Below are 20,488 nucleotides of genomic sequence, written 5' to 3'. Positions count from 1 at the left end.
CTCTCTTCTTTTTTTGTCGTGACTAGGTGAAGGGAACCAGGAAATGATTTTTCCACGCACGGTTTTTATAGATAAATGAAAAAAAACATGCGGATAAGTATGAGGTCTAGAAATATTAACGTGTCTTGCGAAAGTATAATAGTTTTCCTGAATAATTTCAAATTAATATACGTATAATAAATTTATCTCAAATTAATGTTTTAGCCAAAAAAAAATCTCAAACTAATATGTATATGGTAAATGTACCTAAATGATCACAAAAAACTTTACACTTATACACTTGTAACAAATTTACTCTAAATTAATTTCTTTAACCTCCAAAAACCTCAAAATGATACATTTATTAAATTAGATTAATATTACAAAAAAATATCACAAAAATATCACAAAAATTAAACAAAGTAACATACGAAGAGTAAAATCTTAAACCGATACATTAGTTAAGTGGCACATGTTATCAAACTTAATAATTTGAAGGTGAAATTTAATGAATAAAGTAAATTTGTTATAAGTATACTAGTTTGAGAAAGATGTACCCATTTGGGATTTTTGGTAGCCAAAAAATTAATTTATGATAAATTTATCACATGTGTATCAGTTTAGTATTTTTTTTCGGGTATTAACTCGTTTTCGATGTGTTCAAGATACGGAATAAGTAAAAAAAAAAAAAAAGTCATTTTTTCCGTTTGTATTTAGCATTTGAATTTGGAAAAAAATATATTATTTGTATTTGGTCAAAGTTATGTGTTTGTTGGATTTATAAAATGTTAGAGCGCATGAGCCGCGAGTTTTTTGATTAAGAAAAGAGTAAGAAGTATAAGTTGGTCCAATTAGACTTATGGAAATTGTTGAAGTACATATTATTCATGAAGTCTATATGATAAACATTTTGAATGTATTTCACTTGATAAGAATATTGTCTCTTTGACTCGAAGCTAGGCATCTCAAAAGGTAAGTTAAGTCAGTCGAAAATGATATGACCAAATTCACTCATTGATCCTGTTTGACCCGTTTATATACAAAGCAAATCAGCAACCCATATTTTACACATACACCACCCCACCTGGGATTCAATTTTAACATTTTTTTTCTCATTTAATTGTTGCATTAAATAAATGATGACTTCAGGACCGGCCCGTCAAGTTAGTGAGGCAACTCAAGTTTTGGTTATGGACGGGACATGAAGGTGGTGGCGAAAGTTCACTCAGGTCATCCAAAAATCATGAAAATAGATTCCAGTTTTGGTTTTGAATTAAATATAAATGGCTTTCTGATCGTCCATAAATTATGAAACAGATTCCGACTTATTCAAGCGCAAAATGTCGCGTGTGTGGAGCGTGTGAAATTCACTTGCACCTTTTGAAGCACCCAATCAATATTTGGGCACTTCATAATATTTCAATTCCATTCAAGTGACAAATTGAGAACAAATATATGTATATGAGTAATTTGAAAATGCCATCCCTCTACAAAGGTATTTTAAAAATTTCCCTAATTTTCTTGGATGCACCGCATCAATTTCCGTCTTAGTCTTCTCTTACCCTAAAAGCTAACTCACACAATAAGAATTTTCCTCACACTTATAAACTAACCACTAATCCCATAAACTCTAATGATTACCCCTCATATATCAGAGTCATAAGTCGAGCGGCTACAACCTGTACCTCCCATGTAAATATTGCGTCTAGATTTGTTGCGAAATTGGGCTCTAATACCATATGAAATTTTATGGGACCGCCACCAACTATTTCAAAAGTTTAAGTTGAATAAATCGGTATAGGGTGTATTTTAAGTGAGTCAATGGCCCTATTTATCATATGGGTTAGAAATGGGTTTATAGCATTGCCCATTTAGACACTGTTTAGTTCAGCATTTGAAATGGGCTTTTGGGCTCCAAGGGGGGTTTGGCCAAATGCAAACTTGTTTAGCTCAATTTTTGGAAGGACTTTGGCAAAATGCAATTGTATCTCAAAATGGCTCTAAGGGCTTTTTGGCCCAAAATAACTCTGGAAGTCCTTTAGGAAATTACATCTTTGGCATGCAAGCCCATACTGTTCACGGGTACTATTCATCTTCTCTAGAGAAACGAATGAAGGCTAACAACTGCGGCCAAGGGGTCGCTTACGCCAACGACCGCTACTTAAGGGGTCACCCGACCTCGGCCGACCACTGCTCGAGGGTTGTAACCACCTAGCAACTAACGCCCGAGGTCATGCGACCTCAAGCATCGCCTAGGTTCGCAACGGCCTGGATCACGTGACCTCAAGCAAGGCTATCTAGTGGCTAGATCCAACCATTGAAGGTTGGCCAAAATGGCCACTAGTAGCTAGATAATATATATATAATTTAATAAAAAATTTAGCAAAAGTATTTTAGGTTTTTATCTTATAACTCATTATGGCTAGACACCTCAAATTTGAGGTGCAAGTTTCAACAACTTTTCGTTAATAAATGGGTTTGAAATCCATTTCAGTGGTATGCTTGAAATCAAAAACTACTGAACCCATAATTATCAATATCCATCGTTTCTCATTTCATACTTTATTACTCGTGATGTTTTTCTTCTTAAACAAGTTTATCATTGAATCTATTGATCCGCCACGCATCTAGTGATTTTATCAATTTATAGGTCATTACATTCTATCGATCAAAGGGTGTTGTTCTTATCCTAAATCATGTTGTATACCAGGTTAACGACATTTTCACAATAATAAAAAAAGCAAAACACAATCATACCTCAATCGGCACATAAACTTCTCTTTGTACATTTAAATTTGGAATCTTTTAAGACAAATAACATGCTGCAATATCTCATGTCATGCTCATGAGATGTACTTGAAATCCGATATATTTTACTCTCGAAAACAGAGCTCACCAAGAGCTCCTAATTTTGCAATTCTGAGCTCGGATATATGGCTAGAATGTATTAAATGCGATTCGGCTCTCGAGTCACGATTTTTGAAATGAGATTCAAATTTACCGTTCATACCTCGATCCGCCAACCATGCCCAAAACGAAATGACAAAAAGCGAGAGAAGGTACGGTTCCATTCAATCCAATTCGATCAGGTTTTCAAATTCCTATCCCAGTTTCCATCCGTACCTTATCCCAACCTCAAGAAATTAATATCTAGAATCAATACGTGAGCCCGTGCCTGTCACGAGGGTCATCCCGAGAAAATATTAGGTACGTCTCATGCTCCAGCCTAACAAACAAGACGACAGTGAGAGCGCAACACGTGTTCTCATGGGACCCACATTCTGAAAAGAAAAAGAGGTGCCAATTCGAAAAATTTCGGTCGTGGTTTTCTTTCTTCACGCCTCTCTCTCTCCCCTCGCTCTCTCTGTCTGCCAATTCAAAAATTGCCGTAGTTGGCAACCGCCGAAGAGCTCTCCCGTTAGAAATGATATGATTAAACTTTTATTTCCATAGACAGTTTCTTTGTAGTTCAGTTCAAATGAAATTGTATTTTGTTTATTGCCTTCTAGTTCAGGAAACGATCGGTTTAATTTAGATTGTTCAAGCAACATTAATCTACCAAGTTTTACTATGGTGTAGATTATGGAATCAGTTGAGGGAGTTGATGTTTTGTCAAGGAAAAGAAAAATGTCGCTCCTGTTGTGTTTCATATGCTGGTGATCAAGAATCACTTGTCCATTCATTCCCGATATATGGCTGCAAATTGCCTTCTTTTGAACAAATATCATATAGGGCAAAGTCAACTAAGTGCTTTAAACGGTGCTTGTCAAAGCATATATGGAATGAAATCCATGTCCAATAGTGCTCTAGCTTAATAAACTAAACCCAATGAAGAGCAAAAATTGTATCTTGACAGAACGATAAACAAGCTTAAAAATAATTAGGTAAAGCACAATAATATTTGTCACAATATCTTATACACGACTGCCAAGAAGTCTTTCTAAACATTGTTCGAAGCAATATGATGGACTAATCCTTTGATCTTCAAGGAAGGCCAGATAGAAGTAATCCTTCAATCTTCAAGGAAGGCCAGATTGAATGTCCGGCGATAGTCATACAACCAAATGCACATCAAGACCTCCTCATAAATTGAATGTGAGTTCATCTATGTCGCTCCTCCAAGCTGCTATATAGTTTATTGTTGTTTTCATTTTTTATTTTTTACCTAATAAGCTAGAAAGACAACATTGTGGGTTCAAATATTCAAAGCAACAAGAATGAAACTTAGTAGAGATTTGCATACTTTTGAAACGACCTAAAATACTCATCTCCAACCTCGGTTGCCAAAGTTATTGTGATTCTTAAATTTGGTAAAGCTCTTCCTAGCAAAAGCAATTTGTTTTATCCTCTCGTTTTGTCTACACCAGTAGGGGGGCCAAAAAAGTTCAAACCTCTTCTGCATACTCACATTCGAGTACTTGGTAGTCCCGGTGCCTTTAATTATAGATGAACTAGTTAAAAAAAGATGAACTAGTAAAAAAAGTAAGGATAAAAGAGATTACCTAGAGAACTCAATCAGGGAAAGAGAATATTAAGTGGAAACCAGAAAGATGATTAAAGAACATATTGTCATCTATGTCATAGCATGGACAACCTAAACATGCTCTGTAACAAAATTCCCGAAAGAGCTAGAGAATGCAATAAAAAAACGTGATATAGAATAGAATGAAAAACATGCCAAAAGATTGCCGATTCTAATTGACTTTAGTCACCATGCCTATGAGATCAGTTAGAGATTGATTATATACAATCTTGCTGAAGCAAAGTCTCTTGACCCCAAGAAAAACTTCATGTCAAAAGAAACCTATACTTCATCCAGACAACCATGAAACTAATTATTATCTATTGTCTAACTAGAGACAAGGAATTTGAGCTATAACTTTCTTTTCCACCGTTTATCAGGATGTAACTTCATGCATTTTTAATCTGCACAGAGTATTTAACTTCAACATACCCCAATCAAAGCAACAAGTCATGCCTTTGCAAATTGTAGGCCACAGACAATGGGTTCACCAGAATCTACAGTCAAATACAAAAAGAAAATTATTAAAAATCATTTCCAATCAATCTTAAAAGTTGAAACTGTAGATTGTTTCTAGATCATTAATGAATAAAACATGCCATCTTCTACCAGTAAAGAGCCTCAAAGTCACATGAAGGGCAAAAATTGAGTAGTGCCATGTCCGCACTTCTGCATATAAATGAAAGAGCAATGATCCAAGGAAAGACAGTTTATATGTTTGCAAGGGACGCCTAGGGCTGCGCATGGTAATGATTCTGTTTCTCCCAATTTCTGTTCTTTTGCTCCACGGAACAAAAAAATAACAAAAACCTATTTGATAACGCCAAGTTGTTTTTCTATTATGGTAAATCAAAAGTTAGCCCATGAATAGATTTGGAACAGAAATGAGAAACAAAAAAAAAATTACTTTTGTTCTCGAGAACAATTTCTAGAAATAAGTCAATTTTTTTTTTTTCTTCTCTCTTGTCGCCCGGAGACACTACTACCACCGCTCGCCGCCGGCTACCGCTCACCGCAGCCGCCGCTGGGCCGCTACCCGCCGCCATCCGCCGCCGACCGCGACCACCGTCACCCGCCGTCGCGGTCGTCGGTGGCCGGCAATCGTCAACGGCCGACGAGGCTGTGCAGCGCAATCGGTGATGACGGTGCTGCGGTCATGCAGCAGCGCGACGGGCGGCAATCGGCTAGCGGCGAGGCAAATGGTTGCCAAGCGGCGATCCATGAACAAAAATAAAAAACTAATAAATATAAAAAAACTTTTGCGTTACCAAACGCATTTTTATTCTTTTTCTATTCCAAGAGTAGAAATTTTAAGTAATTACCAAATGGGTTCTTTTACTCATAAATTGTTTCTCGGAATAAAAATAAAAAGAACTATTTCTGAAAAATAAAAACTCTTCCCCAGCTAAGAAGCGTTGTCATACGCGCTAGTTTCTTGAGCTTAAGCATGCGGGAAACAAGTAACCTATTGAAGTTGCCAATCTCAAACTCGAGCTTGGCAACACGGGCTTCGACCCCTCAGCCAATACCCTGCAAAAAAACTCCAGTATCCCAACCTTCGTTGCACAAAATAATGCGGAAAAAGACATGTCGTTAGGCCTGCAACTCGTGGTTGAATCGGCATGATTACAAACTTTTGCTTTGACCAAATGAAGATTTCTAGAGCACCGGATGTCATTCATTCCAGCATAAAGTGAAAACAATACCAAACCTCCTTTGAACCTACAGCTACACAGACATGGCAGGACATCACACCAAAGCCACGGAACCACTCATCTTGAAGACTAAAAACTAATTGCATCAGAATCAACTCGTTGGACTACTCACAGCCGCTTTAGCTAACATAAACTATACATGGCACGGCAACAATGCACGGCGCAACCACCCCTGTCCATCGCCCAAAACACATTTCTCTTGTCACTATGATTAAGCTCACTTACCCCTTATCACAAACAGGCCCATCATAAGTTACTTAGCTCCAAATACGATATAATGCAAAAACCCATCTCGAAGCACATATTTCTCTACCTCATTCAGCTAACCAGCACGAAGAAAAAACAGACCTTTTGCTCTCCAAATGCTTCTCTTAGCAGCTACCCGCACACGGAGCGGATTTGGAGAAGAACCTGGAAAATGCAGGAACCTATCGCAGAACGCCTAGCTCGAACCAGCCCTAATCCCGCCACCGACAACTCCGCCGTCCTCGTTGTCTTCATCAGGATGTTCTCTATCTCGTCGAACCACAAGAGCCCCAAGTCTAGAGACGACGACGACACATTCGTCGAGGAGCAAGCACTGATGACGTCGCCTGATGATGTCGCCGGTCTCAGGGAGGTCGCTGAAGAAGCCATCAAGGTTGATGTGAGACATCACGTCGTCCTCCATATGCAACTCTAGATCCACCATCAGAGCACTAGGGAAAAAAAAACAACAAAACAAAAAAAAGGGGAAAAGAAGATGAAGGCGACGATGGGAGATCTCTACAAAAACATTTGATTTGCTTGCGGTGGTTCGCCGGTCGGAAAAAGGGAGGGTAGAGAGAGAGGGAGGTTGCGGTTCTCTCGCCAGTCCCATGCAGTGGTTCGTCGATTGCTTGCGGTCCTCTCGACGGTCCCGTGCGGTGGTTCGCTAGTCAGAAAGAGGAAGGGCAGAGAGAGAGGAAGGTCGCGGTCCTCTCGCCGATCTCATGCAGTGGTTCGCCGGTCAGAAAGAGGGAGGGCAAAGGGAGGGAGCTAGGTCTCACGGTCCTCTCATCGGTCCGGTGCGGTGGTTCGTCAGTTGTTGGCGGTGGTTCGCCGGTCGGAAGAGGGAGGGGAGAGACAGGGGAGTTCGTCGGACAGAGAGAGCGAGCGGAGAGAAAGATAGACATGAAGAAAGAAAACCACGACCAAAATTTTTCGAATTGGCCTCTTTTTCTTTTCCAAAACGTGGGTCTCACGAGGACACGTGTCGCACTCTTACCGCCTTCTTGTTTGCTAGGCTGGAGACGTATCTAATATTTTCTCGGGTCATTTATCGGGCTCGTACGATTCAAAGCTGTCGATCGGATTTCTATTTCTACATGTTCAACTCGACGTCTGGCAATCAGTTGGGTCATGAGATTCGTCAGCATGACAGGCCCGGTTGAAGATCAACGGCTACCCCCGGGGGCTCCGGACCATGGAGATTGGAGCCGCCTTTTTGACCAAGATCGCAATCGTGCCCCGCATTCCCCTGCACCAATCACTGACCTTCTTGCCCCAACTCCGCGCGTCGTGCCTTCCTCACTTTTTGCCTCTTCACGCTTTCGAATGTCTATTGCTCAGTCAAATCATATCTTATATAGCATTTGAACCGAACAAAAGAATAACATGATCTCAAAATCCTACAGTTACTTTCAAATTGCTAATTTCAATTGCTTGCTAATCAAAACTCGGACATTCCATGGTAATTGACATAGCTTGCAAACTTCATAGATCGAATTATAATATCAAATATCCGGATCTTTACTGAATTGGGGGTCTCTCCAGGACCGCACAACCTTAGAAGGGGTCAAGAAGAATCATTCCTCCGCCACGCGAGGGACGGTCCAAAGCCTGAATTTTTCTTCCTTTTCCTCTCTCGATATAATTAATACCTACAACGGACCCTCAAAACGTGTGGAGCGTTCCAATATTACTCCTCCATTTGGAATTAATCAAAGCAGTGTGACGCCAGCTGGCTTCGTTTTTTGGGCCTTCGAATGTCAACGGATCGGATTCGATTTATTCCGTTTCCACTATTGCCAAGCGGGTGGAAACCCTCTCCCCAATTTTCTCCGTTTCGGCTCCTGATATTTTCCTTTTTTAATCGTAATCTTATTAATTATATTCGGGCCGAAAATCTAGGTGGCGAAGTCCTACGAAATATCATCATACCTGCACCAGCAAAAAATACATTAAAATAATAATAATAGTAGTTATTATTATTATAATAACAACATTGAGAAGAAAAGGCAACGAAATTACTCGGCAAGAATACACCGATGTACCTTAATTGAACAGGACGACGACGACGACGGAACGTGGCGGAGAAATCAACGGGGCAGGTGACGGACGACGACGTCGCCGGAAGCAAGACGACGGGAACACGGAAGCAAGACGACGGGAACACGGACCAGACGTCACAGCTCTTGGCCAAAACGGTTCCAGACCTAAAACGGTTCCAGACCTAAAGCTTTTTTAGCAGGTTGGTTGGTCGGTCGATTAGATTAGAAATTGATTCGGATTCAGGTTAGAGTCGAAGTTGCGGACCGCGCTTTGGAATTCGTGAGAGTTCTGAATTCACAGGCAAAGGCAAACGTCCAAAACTTTTGTTCCTCGACGGCCGTCAAAATGGCCTGAAAATTATTATGTACAAGCAAGAGTCAGCTCTCGCGGCGGGCGACCTCCGCCGCTTTCTTCAAAGTCGAACGAAGCTGATCGATCCGTCGAGAAGCCGATTCAGCAGCTCCCGGTCGTAGCCAAGGCTCGCCTGAGTTGACTCGGTCCCGGAGCTTCACACGCAAAAAAATCACCAGCGCAGGCACGCGAAACTCGCCCTGATCAGAGATCCCCTGCCTTGGACATCGCCGAGAGCCGGCTCGACCTCGACTGGAATGCGGCTCGCCGCTTCTGCTGGTGCGAGGATGGACGAATCAGAGCCGTCAGAGCTCTAATCATCAGGTCTCCCTCCACGCCTCCGATGCTGACGATCCTGTTCCTCATCGCCGATCTCAGCATGATCAACCGGTTTGGCACGAACGAGTCCGAGTGACCGTTCCCTCCGCCGCCGCCGCCGCCGCCGCTCCCCGAGTGCTTGTGCAGGCTGCAGCGGAACGAGCCGGGGTGCGTCGTCGGCGAGCACATGCAACTCTGCTTGTTCGAGTTCCCCCGGCGGTGGATCACCGGCTGGCGGGGCGAGGCGGCGAACGATTGCTTGGGCGACGCCGGACGGTCGATGGAGAAGCGGACGGAGGAGGAGGAGGAGGAGGAGGAGAGCTGCTGCGGCGGCGAGGACGACAGGTTGACGCGCGTGGGGGAGGACGGCCGCTGGCCGAAGAAGGTGGAGGATCGGGAGTAGAGGCCGGAGCTCATCGCGAAATCGGCGGCCATCGCCGAGAGCGACGACGCCGACGACTCGATGGCCGTCGAGGCTCTAGCGGTGAGCGAGTCGAACCGGCCGTAGGAGAGCGATCGGAGGACCGGGCCGCTCGGCCGGTCGTTTCTCGACGAGATCGCCATCGCCGCCGCCGCCGCCGCAGCAGGAGGAGCAGAAGAGAGAGAAAACGGCGTATTTAGAGAGAGAGAGAAGGAGGGAGGAGAGGTGGGGCCTCCCTTTGGGGGAGACTTGGGAGGTTGGTTTCGCAAACCTAGCGAAAAGCGAAGGGGGAATTTATAGGTGGGGAGGGGGTGGAGGGGCGTTTCCGTAATTACGGCGCCAGGGTTAACTTGACCTAACCACGATTGGTGCCGGGGTTAGCGGGGGGTGCTAATCCAGATATCCCAACGGCTGGCTCGATGCAAGCGGGCCGGGGGCAGGGAATCCGGGAGCAAAACGACAAGAGCACGTGCCGTTTGAGTGAACTCCTTCTCGGGGCGCCTCAAAGGAGGTGCCACGTATTGGGGCCCCGGTCTTGGAAACGGTCTGCATTCCTCAAATCTTGTTCCCTCCAAAATTAGCCTAAAAAAAAAATTATATATTACGTTTGATCGTCTAAATTTCTAATCATAATAGGATTGAACAAAATAAGACATGAAATTTTATGATTTTTTTTTTTATATCTTGTCAATTGTTTGGTGAATTGTAATATTAAAGTTGGATATGTTCACATCATACCATGTACATTTTTTTGATATAAACGGCATATCATTACAAATGAACCTAAACATTTATTTTTTGGTAACCTAGAGAAAAAAATTTTGATATAAACGGCATATCATTATAAATGAACCTAAACATTTTTTTTTTTTTGGTAACCAAGGAACCCCGTAAGCCGACGGCAGGCAAACAAACCCCATTGGTTCTTCTCTTTTCTTTCCCCACGAGGGAAAGCCCTTTCTAGGTGGAGTAGTGCATCTCTGTCTTGAAATAATCAGAATAGGACTAGATATAATAGGATATGAAATCTTATGATTTTTTTATATCCTATCCACGGATTTCTAATCATGATAGAATTGGATAGGATTGGATATGAAATTCTATGATTTTTTTAGATCCTATCCATTATTTAGTGAATCGCAATATTAAAATCGGATATGTTCACATCATACCATGTACATCTTTTTTTTTATATATATAAACGGCATATCATTATAAATGAACCTAAGCCGACGGTCGGCAAGCAAACCCACCACAGTACTCCAAGTAAGAATCTCTAACGACACTTTTAGGATTCGAACTTCTCCCCTTCGTGAGGGGGAGAGAGCCAAGCCAGCTGTACCGCTAAGGACGGTGATAATGAACCTAAATGTTTATAGATGGAGATGGTGAAAATCTCTCGTAACACTATTGCTTAATTTATTTTTATTTTATTTTTCCTATTTTTTTATATTATTTTTATATTATTTCTTTTTTTCCCTTTTCATCATTCTTTAATAAAATTTTATCAAATAGTAAACTGTACTAACATATCTAATATACAAAAATACCTAAAATACATAATAAATATAAATATTTAATTTATAGATTGAATGTTTATTATAAGATAGAATTAAAGTTGAATATATAAATTAAAATAAGATTAATTAAAAATAAATTTTTATTTTTTTATTTTTAATTTCTTAAATTATAATTCAAATATTATTTATATTGAAATATAATTTCAATTTTTTTTTTAATTTAATAAATTTGTTATTCGATAAAAATAACTTTCATGTTATGGACATTAGAAATCCTATCCACCTTTGCCCCACCTCCTCCATGGGATAATTTTATCCTACCTATATCTCCCCTTATATCCGACTCTATCCTATCATGAGCGAACACCAAACGTAGAATATGATAAATCATATCATATCTCGATTTTTATCCTAACTGCCAAACGCAGCCATAGATCTTATCTATGCATAACCCATTCAATTAATGTGTTATTTTTCTCCCAAAAAAAAGGTGGTATTTTTCTATTTTCACATATTTTGGCCATGTAATGAAAATGTGAGTGATAGAAAAGAAAAGGGATAATTGTCCAAAAAATTCTTTAAAATATTATATGGAGATCAATTTGTAGTTCCAAAATTTTCAATTTTACTAATTTAATCTTACATAATTTGACGATTTGTCAATTTAATCATAAATACTTTGGTGATTTGCCAAATTAGGCACACCTATACCTAGCTCGGGCCACAAGGAGCCAAAGACATCTTTTGGTGAATTTGACAAAAGCATTGATTGACAAAAAAAAAAAAAAAGCCCTACTCGACCCTAGGCTCGAGCCAAACTCAACCTAGTTTGAAGATTTGTAATTAAAAATTTTAACGGGGAAGTTTGGGACAAAATTTAAGCCTCATCTTCTAGTCTAGCAAAGAATAGAGGAACAGAAGAGGTAGCGACAAGCGTCGGGAGCACTGAGCGAGGGTACGAGAGAAAGGCGTGAGACTTGAGTGAAGAAACTAGAAAATGGGCAAACGACAGTTAGGATTTTGAATTTTTAGAGTTGGGAGTGACAAGCCATTGTGAGCGAGTGAGGCAAAGAGAACCAACGAGTTTTGTGATTCATGAGAGAGCGAGACCATGAGAGGATCGATTCACATCGTGAGCAACAAGCGAGGCTGCGAGAAGTATCAAGCGACTCAATGTGAGTGGTGAGATGGGCAATTATACAATTAGAGCAAGATCGAAAGGAATTGGGCTGAATCGGCTGATTCATTGAATCAAAAGAACAAGACATGAATACCCAATAATGGGCAATAATAATAAGAACTAAAGAAAAAAAATGATCCGTCTAGTCCAAGTGGATGGGTTTACACTTGAAACAAAAATCGGATTAATATTCACTGGTTTTAATTTTATGGAATCGGGAATCGGATCGATTCTCGTGAGAACTATCTAGAACCAGCCAATTTGGATAGTTTCTTTTACTTATCTTATTCATTCGATAATGACTTCACATTAATATATTTGTCGGATCAATATTCACTAATTCTAATTTTATGGAATTAGGAATCTGATCGATTCCCATGAGAACTATCTAGAATCAGCCAGTTTAGATAGTTCCTTTTACTCATCCTATTCAATCAATAATGAATCGGACATTAATATATTTGCTAATTCTTTGACACCGATCGATCACGACTTGGACTTCCATCCCGTGCCCCTTGTTTATGTCATGCCCCCCATTTCTTTTTCTTTCTTTTTTAGGGCTAGTTCATCCATTGCATATTCCTAAACTTATCGTCAACTCCACGCATACTGATCCATTCTTCAACGCCAGATATTTAACTTTGTTGCCACGGATAAAAAAGGAAAAAAAATCAGCAAATGCGGAGGGAAATTGGATAGTTCTCTCTGTTTTCGCTTGTGAAAAGATTAATTTGATCGAGTTGGCACCTGTCCAATTCTCAAACCCTCATTGACCCTCGAACGTCTCTTTCATTGCACCCCACAAGGATAAGATCATCATGGAATCTCATTAAAGTATTGAACCCAGGGGTCGACAGAACCGAGGCGGATGATGGCAGGAGGCAACGCAAATCCCGGGCCATAATGTCCATAAAATATCATCGAGGCGTTACGAGACGACAGCTGTTGTGGATACGTGAGAGCGACTCGAACTGGGTCTTCTTGTTTACATCTAATCCTCATTGTATGCGAGATGAAGTAATGGTGAGGTAGAGATGGCGGGGGCATTTTGAGATCATGCGAGCAGGGCTCCTCCCTCGTTTTCGCCATGACCCTTTTGTCTTTCAATGGCCAGCGCTTGCTGCTGTTCCATCAACAACGTGTTTACTTGCGGAGTCTTGTTGCTGTTGCTGCCCTGTTTGATTCGGCACAAGAACCTGATCAGATAGTGTCCAAGGTATTGTTCGAATGGGACGAGATGCGTTTTTGTCGCTTCTATTTAGGTCCCTTTGCCTCGTGGTTTCGGGACGGCTGGAGGCAATATGGATGCGATCGAGTAGGAACGAGCTCTTATGATAGGAGTTGATATGTCCAGGTGTCTTGGAAGTTTTTTTGCGAGGCCCAAATTTTAAAGTCGAATGATAAGAATGGTGGTTGTGTTGCGAATTCATTAATTCGACAAGGTCGTCCTGGCTTCAATCATAAGATAGAGATGAATTCAATCCATGTTGATTGATTAACATCAACTCAACTCAATGATCTTGTAGTGATCATGGAAAAAAAATGTAATATGCAAGATACATGATGGTGCCCAAGAGAGAAATATCTCTCTCTCTACGTAAGAAATATCAGATGAGATTTGTCGCAATGTGCTGTAGAGAATATTCATCCACCTTTGCAGGCCGTCATTGATAGAACACATGTTTGTGACACTGCAGCAGCAGCACAACTTCGGAAGCATTCACGTGGACGCTTGTGATTGCGGTCGCCAACCGGGCAGGCCAGCTCGAGACATGCATTGCCTCCACCGGACATTTAATCATTGGAGCATTATGGGTATGTCGATGCTCGCTCTGAAGATGATGGACTATGAATGCATAATTGAGAAGAATAATCCATGGAATCAATTGTTGAGGAAATACAACCAACGATTGGGAAAGAATAAAACTTAGACTTTGAGGGGGTGATATCCTCTTTTTGAATAAATTATTTGTCCTCACAACATTGCTAATGATTACCGATAAATTTCCTTCAAAATATAACAAAATTTTGAATGAAAATTACAAAAGATGATCGTATCTTTAAATAAAACTCGTAGAAAAATATTATAATTGAATAAACATATTCAATAATTTATAGTAAAAAAATAAAAAAAATTATATCCATATAGATACAACCTTTCAAAATTTAAGAAATTATATTTGAGGGAAAAGTGCTAAAAAAGTCTTAAACCTTTTGTATTTGTGCCAATTTAGTCATGAACCTTTTTTTTAGTGCCAATTTAATCCTAAACATTTTTACATTGTGCAAATTTAATTCTTTTCAACCAATTTTGGCCAAATTTTGTTGATTGGACGTCGGCTGGTTAACGTGACCTCATCGGCATTAACATGGACAACTTTTAATAATACTTTAATATTTTGTTCTTTTTCTTTTTTTCCTTCTCCTCCCCCTTTGCTGGACCTAAGCGACTGGCCAGAGGTCAACCTTGCCAGCCACCTTGCTAGTGGCTGCGAGGGCGGCCTCACACAAGGCGAGTGAGGCTCGCCCGCTTGGCATTGCCATGGGTGAGGCTCAGCCCTCGCCAGGTCTGACAAGGGTGAGCCTCGCCCGCCTGACGTGAGGCCGCCCTCAAGGCCTAGGTGGCGAGGGCAAGCCTCACCAGCCCAACGCGAGGTCGCCATTGCGCCTCAAGCTGGCCTCACTCATGGCAATGTCGAGCGGCGAGCGCAAGGTCGACCTCAACCTCGCCAGCCAATGCCTCTGGCTAGTCACCAAGGTTTGACGACTAGTTGAAGGAAGAAAGAGGAGAAGGAAAAAATAAATGAAAATAATAAATCCAAAATTATTAAAGTATTATTAAAAATTGTCAACATCAACGCCAATGAGGCAAGATCAGCCAGCCGACGTCTAATCCGACCAAAATTGGCCAAAAATGACTAAATTGGCACAACGTAAAAAGATTTAAAATTAAAATTGACACAAAAAAAATGTTTATGACTAAATTGACACAAATGCAAAAGATTTAGGACTTTTTTAGCAATTTTCCCTTATATTTGAACAAGCATGAACTTTAATATAACTGTTGAAAGAAATAATAAAATTCGAAATTAAATTAATAAAAAATAAACATAACTCTTTCATTAACCGTTGCACTGTTTCAATAGGATGCTATGATTAATCTAAAAAAATAAATCCGAATTCTAATAAATAAAAATAATAATTACTTAATAGTGTCAAATCTCATATAGGTACGCACTCACATCTTTTCGATACAGTTGATTCAGGACAAAACACCCCTTAGCTTGTTTTACAAACAAACTACCAATATAAATGCCATAACCCATGGGCTCAAGTCGCCGTTTAAGGTTTTAAGTTCTCTTGAGAATGATGTAGGTGGCCAATTTGGCTATTACTGTGCACTGGAGTGACGTAACTTCTGGTGAGAGATGGAGTGTTTTCCGACAACTGATCCACTCGATTTAGTACCGTAATTTTGAGATCTGCATAACATACAAGAGCAATGCCAGATGCGTGCTAGGATTGTGCATTCAGACCAGAAATCTTACAATTTCCCACATTTTAGCTACAGGCATTAAAGGGTACAGTCACAAGGTCCAGAAGAACTGATCATCGGATATTTCACAAGGACACAACACCGAACCATCCGAACTCGAAACTCCAAGTTGTATTCCGAGCCATTCTGATCGAAATCATCGGTCCACACACCCTGCAGATTCACTGAGAATCTTTGTGCTCATCAAATTCCTTCGTATAGACATACCCTTGGTGCTCCCGCCTATACAGAAGGGACAACATGAGAGAGAGCATCACCGAAGTGGAGACGATCACTAAACCAACATACACCCATTTGCTGTATTGCTGCAAACCGGGACAGTACTTCTCATGTACTTCTCTGAATGTTTGGCGAACGAATGTGCAGTCTTGTAGGTCGGTTAGGGAAGGAGTGTCGTAGTACAGCCCGTAGCTCACATTCACTGCAGTTGACATCTGGTCATAGAATGATGGTGTCAAGCGTCCCGTCGTCATGCAGATTCCCGTCGCTGAAGCCTGACAGACAAAGCCCCTCCAGACCTGCATAAATATGTTTACAACAATTACATTCCCCACAAAAAGGAATGCAATTTATCTTTGGATTCCCAAAGCCTATCTCAGTATTCCTTCAATGCAAGCACTGATATTCTTTCTTCAATGCTCAGGTTTATTGGATATGCATATTGGGCAGAGAGAGAATACCTCTCTTGCATTGTTGAGGTCTACTTCACCAGATGAGCAAGCTCGATCTGTCAGATCGGAGTGAAAAGGATTACAGAGGATTGGCACTGGAGGACCAGATTGATTGAGGTACATTGTCGGGAAGTTGGGTGAGAAATTGAGGTTGGAAACGTTGGTGATGACCTCGTTTATTACCTCAACGAGCTGATAAGTCACTTCCTTGCTTCGTTGTTTTGTTTCTTGGACAGTCACGTCATCCATGCAGGGAAGTATTTCATCTAAAGCAGTGTGTGCTGAAGGGTATTGAACCCATTCATCCATCGCTACACAAGTGTCTCCAGCCACACTAACATAGCAAGAACTTAAGTTAGGTCTCCTTATACAACATCTGCATCCGCTGGTGGTGTTGTCGACAGAGGAAAAAAAAGGGAGACAATGACCAAATGGAGGCTACATACATAGAACAAGAAACAGAGGAGTTCACTCTTTGAGAATAAGGTAGGTCAATACAAAAAAAAGGAAGTATCGTGATATTTTTCATCTTATGGATGATTAGCTATAGTTACTTCCGGTACCCAATGCACGATATGATAATGCAAATCATTTCAGAGAACTCAATCAGAAAGGATTTGAATTTCGATAAACAGATGAAAACTTACTTATGGAGGACCAGAAATGTGCCGGATAAGATAAAACTGCCAGAAACAAGTAGCCATCCAACGATCACTAGGCTGCATAATTTTCAAAGGACAGTTAATTGTCGATTAGAACTAATTGTCCATAAGCTTGCAATCCAAATGCCCCAAGAAAACCACAAGAGAAAAGGCTGATTTGATCCCCATGTGGAAGCAACTTCTACAAGTCACTCTTCACTTACATGTACACAAGAAATGGCATCCGAATGACCGATAGCACTGCATCATGAAATCAAAACACAGAACAAGACTCGGATAAGATGGAATCAAATAAGGCAGTATTTTTAACCCAAAAAGGCATCTTGATCATGGAGAAGGCCTTACAGAATCCAATCAGCGTCAAGGAAAGCATGACTGCAGCTGTTAAGATAAGTGCCAGTCTCCTGCAACAAATTGAGTTAGTCTTTCAAGCCTAGCACTCAAGAGAGTAACATGTTGAAAGCACCAGGATATACAAAAGAGAGCCAGGTAATCCCTCCTACACTGAATCCAGGAGATGCCGCATGTCCTCGGAATTCTCAACAGTTTGGCCAGCAAGGGCATTAGTTGATGAGTCAATTTTTGCTTCAATCTGGTCAATATCAGCCTGAACACTAGGAGGCACGAAAACTTTATCGACTCCAACCTGCTTGGCTTGGGCAATATTATCTGACACGTCTTTCAGTTTATCTACAGTGAGATCAGCCTGATTCACAACATACTCCAATGCCCTGCTCGTGGTTTTGTGGAATCTCCCCTGACCTGCATAGAGAACAATGCATCCAATGCTGTTGCAGAATGTAAAGTCAGTCTTCTTGACTTGATTTGTCTACTCTGTGAGAGAGAGAGAGAGAGAGATGTACATTGAAGCAATGCTGAAAATGACGAGCAAAATAAGAGAGAATTGATAAGCAGCAGCACTCTTTTGTTTCTCGGGCTGCTTTCTACGGCAAGAACAACAAACCATGACCAACAGCCAGACACCAAAGCAGAGGAACCACATCGCCGCAATGACAAGCACTGGAGCTGCAGTAAAACCCACAGACTGCACTCAGACAAAATTAGAGGGAAGACATCGTTAGCCGTCCAATCCAGTTTCAAGAGAACTTAACATATATAAATTAATGCAAATGATACTGCATGATAACAGGATATGTGTCGCAATTGATGGGTCAACGAGCACAATCTCCGAAATCCTTTTACTCTGAATATGCAAACTAAAGTAAGATCTCCCAGATGAAAATGCTTTGACCCCATCATATCAAACTTCTACCACTATGATAGCTTCCCCAAATAGGTTCATTGGATAAGCAGCACCGCAGCATCATCCACGCATCTGCTATATCGTTCATATGCCATGAACATAATACACTAAAAAGTCATACTATTGGACAGTGGTTGGCACGCACTGCACAGGTTTCACCAAAACTCAGGAACTTTTGATGGGTCTTCTTTCAAGTCAGCTGACAGTTAATTATTTTTGCAGCACCGCAGCAAAAATAGGTTCATTTTCATCCACGCATCTGCTAATCTTCTTATGCCATGGAATATACTAAAAAGTCATACTATTGGACAGTGGTTGGCAAGTTTTTCACCAAATCTCATGAACTTTTGATGGGTCTACTTTCAAGTCAGTTGACAGTTAATTGTTTTTGCCTAATCTTCTTACTGGCCCAAGTGTGAATTTGCAAAGAAACAAGAAAAGCAAAATCTAGGCAAAAATACTACTCACGGCCCAGTAATGATGGTCTTTCAGGTTCCACCCCCCTGTGTATTTTTTGAACCCATCGAGAGGGTCTTTCCGGTAGGTCCTCTGCGCAGCCAAAGCAGACATCGTGTTCTCAAAGAGATCAGTACTCGGTCCTATAACATATTCTCGCGCGGTCGTCCCCAGTAACTTGGCTTTGCTTTCCCAGTCCCAACCTGCAAAATGCAAGAGAAAGTTCACCACTTTAACACCAGCAGTGACTAGTTCCTACAACAGGATCAAAATGTGGGCCAGAAAGATCGAAACTTTACGAGCCATTTGCGAAAAGAAGACGTTTTAGACTTGAGGAACACAAACATCTCGAGCTGGGTTTAACCGAAAATTAAGCTCTGAAGCTTCTTTTGAAGCTTCCTTGAGACTTTCTTTTGCTTTTGCTGCAAACAAACGTAAATGCAGTGACGACAGACCCAGAAAAGACAGAGAGTAGTACCTGAAGGTGAAGGTGCTTCAAAGGGTCGAAAGAGAGAATCTCCATGCGAGGAAGAGGCTAAAGCTGGGGAAGAAAGGAGGAACAGAGCGGGTGCAAGAAAGAGCTGCAGAGTCATGGCGAGAGAAAGAGCTGAGCTCTCTACTGGGTTCACACTCATGGACAAGCAGACAAGGCAAGGAGGGAAAGTTAACAGTTGCAGAGCAAAAGGTTGAAGAAGCTGCTGTGAGCCGAGTGCAGTCATCAGTACCCGTGGGAGCCTCCCGAATTAACGTTTCCTGCACAAACGCTTGTTCCGGTTTCCGACAATGCCCTTGGAAATACCTCAAATCTTTTTCCCACTTTCTGTTTTTGGGATTCAGCCTTTGAAAACGTGATTTTTGCTCCTGATGTTTTTGTTCAGGAGGCACTTCGGGCAATTACAGCTTCTGTTTTTAACCTGCATAACCTCGATAAATGTCAGGCCAAGTACGTAAAACGTGTGTAAAAATCCATCGTTTGAATGGATAATAATTCCTATGCAAGCACAATCCAATGTTTTGTCGTCACATGTTTAGAGGAAAAATTTACTTCTTTTTTCCATGTTTTCTTATCTTTTGGAACTCACCTCGACGAGCTGAAGTATTGCTTCTTATTTGCTTTGAATCCCATGCACAATCCGTTTTTTTTTATATTTTCTTTGCTAAATGTATCACATGGTATGAGTCGAAACATTCTTTGTTCCGGAAAAAATTCTCAAAATCCCAACAATATCTTGAACCCAAGAGGGCAAGCGGTATTGTAAGGGCCTCATTGCTTGTCATCTTTTATATATATATTTTGACAACTTTTTGTCATCTTATATGGCTGGTTAGCATGTTAAAGGATGCTGCCAGTGCAAGAAAGAAAGGCAAGAACACACGGAGAGAAGAAGACGTCGACAAGAATGAAAATTACTTTCCTTTGTTTTTGTTTTCATTTTTTTATATTCGAATACTAAAACAATTAAAACAAAAATACCTAAATCCTAAATTATATTCAATGTAATATATTCATCCTTTTTTTTTTATGACCCAAGAAACCCGCGCACCGTACCAACACGGACAGCCCAAAAGGCTCGGGATAAC

General features: G+C 40.9%; 2 protein-coding genes across 2 annotated transcripts; both read right to left on the bottom strand.

Moving 5' to 3' along the window:
• Positions 1–9,063: 9,063 nt before the first annotated feature.
• On the bottom strand, positions 9,064–9,741 carry LOC104439856. Its single transcript, XM_018871136.2, has one exon. It carries the CDS (start codon positions 9,739–9,741, stop codon positions 9,064–9,066), a length of 678 nt encoding a protein of 225 aa, XP_018726681.2.
• Positions 9,742–15,734: 5,993 nt separating this feature from the next.
• Positions 15,735–19,741, bottom strand: LOC120285906. The gene is made up of 9 exons (XM_010050625.3): positions 19,386–19,741; positions 18,920–19,110; positions 18,051–18,232; positions 17,691–17,975; positions 17,533–17,591; positions 17,391–17,427; positions 17,173–17,244; positions 16,535–16,859; positions 15,735–16,372 (listed from the first exon to the last, which is right to left on the bottom strand). The coding sequence occupies exons 1-9, from the start codon at positions 19,624–19,626 to the stop codon at positions 16,016–16,018; spliced, it is 1,749 nt and encodes a 582-aa protein (XP_010048927.2). The 5' UTR covers positions 19,627–19,741; the 3' UTR covers positions 15,735–16,015.
• Positions 19,742–20,488: the final 747 nt, after the last annotated feature.

The sequence above is a fragment of the Eucalyptus grandis genome, chromosome 3 (genome assembly GCF_016545825.1).
Source record: "Eucalyptus grandis isolate ANBG69807.140 chromosome 3, ASM1654582v1, whole genome shotgun sequence".
Classification (NCBI taxonomy): Eukaryota; Viridiplantae; Streptophyta; class Magnoliopsida; order Myrtales; family Myrtaceae; genus Eucalyptus; species Eucalyptus grandis.
This window is presented reverse-complemented; position numbering and strand designations above follow the sequence as displayed.